The sequence below is a fragment of the Macadamia integrifolia genome, chromosome 14, assembly GCF_013358625.1.
Source record: "Macadamia integrifolia cultivar HAES 741 chromosome 14, SCU_Mint_v3, whole genome shotgun sequence".
In the NCBI taxonomy this organism is placed as follows: domain Eukaryota; kingdom Viridiplantae; phylum Streptophyta; class Magnoliopsida; order Proteales; family Proteaceae; genus Macadamia; species Macadamia integrifolia.
The window spans coordinates 27,792,376-27,796,677 of record NC_056570.1 but is presented as its reverse complement, the minus strand read 5'-3'; the positions used below and the strand labels follow the sequence as shown (position 1 = coordinate 27,796,677).

At 35.6% G+C, this 4,302-nt stretch overlaps 2 protein-coding genes and 1 pseudogene across 7 annotated transcripts in view; 1 reads left to right on the top strand and 2 right to left on the bottom strand.

Moving 5' to 3' along the window:
• The window catches only part of LOC122061649, a 1,501-nt pseudogene extending 1,355 nt beyond the window's left edge, over window positions 1-146 (bottom strand).
• The window catches only part of LOC122061897 (non-structural maintenance of chromosomes element 4 homolog A), a 6,411-nt gene extending 5,293 nt beyond the window's left edge, over window positions 1-1,118 (top strand). For all 6 annotated transcript variants that reach the window (XM_042625431.1, XM_042625428.1, XM_042625430.1 and 3 more), the window contains 3 exons: window positions 178-391; window positions 482-573; window positions 676-1,118. In XM_042625431.1, the coding sequence (XP_042481365.1) occupies window positions 178-391; window positions 482-573; window positions 676-930 (561 nt within the window). In that variant the 3' untranslated portion in view covers window positions 931-1,118. The remainder of the gene's footprint in view (window positions 1-177; window positions 392-481; window positions 574-675) is intronic.
• A 1,437-nt stretch (window positions 1,119-2,555) lies between these two features.
• Window positions 2,556-4,302, bottom strand: part of LOC122062129 (enoyl-[acyl-carrier-protein] reductase [NADH] 1, chloroplastic-like) — an 8,017-nt gene continuing 6,270 nt past the window's right edge. The window contains exons 12-13 of the mRNA XM_042625794.1: window positions 2,964-3,062; window positions 2,556-2,886 (exon numbers count right to left, since the gene is read on the bottom strand). Coding sequence (XP_042481728.1) covers window positions 2,735-2,886; window positions 2,964-3,062 — 251 coding nt within the window. The 3' untranslated portion in view covers window positions 2,556-2,734. The remainder of the gene's footprint in view (window positions 2,887-2,963; window positions 3,063-4,302) is intronic.

The window sequence follows — 4,302 nt, the reverse complement described above, 5'->3', positions numbered from 1 at the left end:
CCCAAAAAAAAAAAAACCATGAGGTTGACTGTTTGAACTTTTATATCTTCACTGAAGAAATTAGACTAACAAAGTATTACTGTTTCATCATCCAAATAATTTGTTTGTTTCATCCTCTCCTGGGTTGTGTTACTTGATGTGTTCATTTATAATTTTCTTTTGAATGTCCATGTGCAGCTTGATAACACTGCTGAAGAAAAAACTGATACTGATAAGAACGTTATAGCTATCTTCAATATCCTGAAGAAGAAGAAGAAAGTCAAGCTTGAAAATCTGGTCTTGAATAGAAACTCTTTTGCACAGACAGTCGAGAACATATTTTCTCTCTCTTTTCTTGTCAAGGATGGACGGGTTGAGATAAAAGTGGATGAAAATGGATGCCATTTAGTTTGTAAGATCCATCATAAGTAGTGAGAATTTATTTTCAGTTCTTGTACTTGATTCTGTCTTGTTGCTTATTGTCTTTTTTGGTGGTTATCAGCACCAAAGAATTCTCCTAGAGCTGAACTAATAGCCTCTAAGGATGTTTCTTATAGCCATTTCATCTTCAAATTTGACTTCAAGGATTGGCAGGTAAGGAACACTTTGTAATTTGAAATGAAACGCGAGTTCTTATTGGTGATGGACAAGTTGTCTTTTTGATTAAAAATAATTTATTTATGTTTTGATATGCAGTTGATGAAGGATATGGTGGAAGTTGGGGAGGAATTGATGCCACATAGGAGTCCATTGAATGTATCTGGTGATCCTCAGGAGGAGTATGCAGGCCAAGGACCTCAAGCAGCGGCACCAAGTACTCCGATCAGGAAGCTTTGTAGGAACCGAGGCCTAGTCATTCAAGAGCGGTCTGTTGCAGAAGACTCTCCAGAAAATGAAAATGCTGCAGCAGATGCTATTGCCATCCGAAAGGGAAAGAGAAAGTTGATATAAGATTGATGTATAGAATACTTTTAGCACCTTTATTACTGTTGTTTTTTTTTATTATTAGTAGTAGGATGGTGTGAATTGCTTAAACTATAAATCTAGTTCTGTATATAGATGGATAGGTCTAAAGGGATTTTATGAAAGTACAGATTTTTTAACTCTTCTAACCAGAGGTTCAGTGAAGTTTTCGGCTCTGCCTACATGTCCTTTATTTCTTTTGCTTTGGGAGTACTTTGGGAGTACTTTGTGAGTTTGAGATGCCCATCTAGTCTTGCAAAATGGAGGAGTGGTAGGGCATACTGATATTTTGGTGTCCAAATTGTGTACAGATTGTTCAATACTTCAAGTTACCATCAATTTTATTATAGAAGGTATTGTACTGTTGTAATCAATAAAAGTCAATTTAGTCACAATTTGGATGGCAAATTGTAGGTGAAAGGATTCAATGCCAAAGAGGGTTATTGATCAATGGAATCATTTTGATGCATGATTAGAACACCAAAACCTTTCATTCTTTTACCTACTGTTTAAAAAATCAGAATCGGATCGGTCAAATTAATTGATTCACCATGAGTGATCCTAACTCTAGACGCTCCGGAACAGCTGATTCTTAGGTTTTTGGAGCCAATTCTAATGCACTCCATCGTTAAGGGACTGATTCGATCCTGATTCTGAGTTTAAAATCCTTGCTTTTACCCCTCCCTCCCAGCATTGTATCCACAAGTAGACCTCAGCGACTATCCTATATACCCTTTGGATTGGGATTTTTTTGTCGCATGACACAGCATGTAACACAGATCCAAGGGCTGAGAACCCCTTACGCTGAGCATCAGTGCCTTGGATTGCATGTCTGAGGGTTCCCAACCCTTGGATCTGCAGTACGCTGTAGTGCATGCTACAGATGAGCCCAATCCATATCCTTCCCATAGGAGTGGTAATCTATTCCAATACCTAAAGACTGCGTTTGGTAGTCATCCTTTATGAGAACAAAAAAAGGGAATATAACGTTTGGTGTCAACTTAGTGTTTTTCCATTTTTAGGGAACGAAAATGGAAAAAAAAAAAAAAAACAACAAAATGATGGAAAACAAACCTTGTTCCCAATATTTCAGATTTCGTCCAAATACAAATAAAAATGAACTGAGTAATTGTTTCCTGACAACAAGTTCACCAAACACCCAATTTTGTTTTTTTTTTTTAAATACAACATTTTGACACAAACTGAAAATTCTATTTTTGACACGAAACATCGTTTTCTTAAAAAGTCTTGCTAAATCAAACATTTCTAACTAATTGTTGGATTCAGCTCCTCTCCAATTCTTGATCATCCAATTCTATATTTTCAAATCCCACCGTTGTAATTTACATATTCATCTACACACAAACACGCTTTGAAACTGCTTTGTACCTTGGGTAGTATTTAATTTTGACATTTTCATGCTTAACCCTCAAAACCTGTTCTCATTTTGGAACATGATTTCAAAACTAGGATCGGAATTAGTTGAATCAGTTGATTTAAATTGGAATCCCAGTCCCGAGAGATCTCGAGCCTAGGGGATCCCTAGGTCCTGCAGTGTATGGATGGATCAGGTGAACACTTGACAGACTCTTTAGAGATATTCTTACTATCACTGCCCAAAAACACTTTTTTCCAATAAAAAGAAACAACCAAGAATTTCTCAACTCAAAATGGGAGATACCCACCAAGGAGTTATCCTCGGATGATATACAATTTAAGAACTATAGTCCTCCTACACTAGATCCTAAATGGAGACAGGCTCTATATCCATTTAAATGTTGCTATCTCTAGCTCATTTTTCCTTCGGAATGTCAAGAACTCCAAATATCGGACTGTCGATCCCTACTCCCATTGCATTCAAACCATTGTCGACATACACAACCGCACCTGTGATGGCTGAAGACAGTGGTGATACAAGGAAGGCAGCGGCGTTCCCCACTTCATCTGTTCAAATTTAATGTAAGAAAATGTAAAAGAGCAAGGGAAAATAGGGGTACTATGAGATGCAAATAAATTCTCACCTGCAGACAGTTCCTTCTGTATGGGGGCATTGACATATGAGTATTCAATCATCTTGTCAATGAAACCAATGGCTTTTGCAGCACGGCTTCCAAGTGGACCTAAAGATATTGACATAACAAGGCAAAAGAAATAGTTTAGCATGTTTGGAAATATTGATCATTAAAGCTATAGCAGGACTCTTAGATGCAAATAACACACAAATATAACTCTTGCCTACATTTTTTATTTTCATTCTTTGGGGGCAGCAGGAACAATAACTTCATTGAAATCAAAATCATAGATTAAAATATATATATATATATATATATATATAATAAAAAAATAAATAAAAATAAAAATAAAAAGGTAACCCAGTGCACAAGGCTCCTGCTACTGAAGGGTCTGGAAGGGGCAAGTGTATGCAGTCTTGCCCCCTGCTTTCCAGGAGAGGCTGTATCATAGATATAATATACAAATTCTACTAGTGCATATGAGTTATACACATACACAAAAAACAAGTAAACCTGGAGTTAATCAAGTTTGTGCATTTAGGCTGTGCTTGGTAGCCAAGAGAAGAAAGAAAAAACGTACAATTTTGTACTTTTGTCTTGGTTTAAGAACTTCTCTTTGTGATTGGCATGTCCTAAACCAAGAGAAGATTCCTTTTTTGAATTTTCAAAATTCAACTTGGGAATGATGAAGTTTTATTTTGCAGCCCAAAGAAAAACTCTTGCCAAAAACACAAGAAAACATAAGAAAATATAAAAATTTTTTGTTTCTTTTCTTTTCTTCTCTTCTAATGGTAGTCAAACGCACATACTTTAACTATTTTCTTATCATTTTTTTTCTTTTCTATTCTTTTCTTTTCTCCTCTTTTTGGCTATGTTTGGTAGCCAAGAGAAGAAAAGAAAGGAAAAGAAAAGAAATGAAAATGGTGAGGAAAAAAAAAAAGTATGTATGTTTGGTTACCATTAGAAGAGAAGAAAAGAAAAAGTTTTTATATTTTCTCTTGTTTTCTTGTGTTTTTAGCAAAATTTATTTTTTGGGAGCAAAAGAAAACTTCACAATTCCCAAGGGGAATTTTGAAATTCAAAAACTGAATCTTCTCTTGGATCAAGACATGCCTAGCACAAAGAGAAATTCTTAAACCAAGAAATTTTTGTACTTTTTCTTTTCTTCTCTTTGGCTACCAAACACAGCCTTTAAAGTACCAGCAGAAATAAACATGGGTACAACACTCTTCTCTTATCATGACCATGTCAGGAATTTTCTCTCTTGTTTTTACTATTACATATACACCATTTTCAATCCCCATTTTATTCTAAGAACATTCTATGTTTTCCTCACACCCCCCCCCCC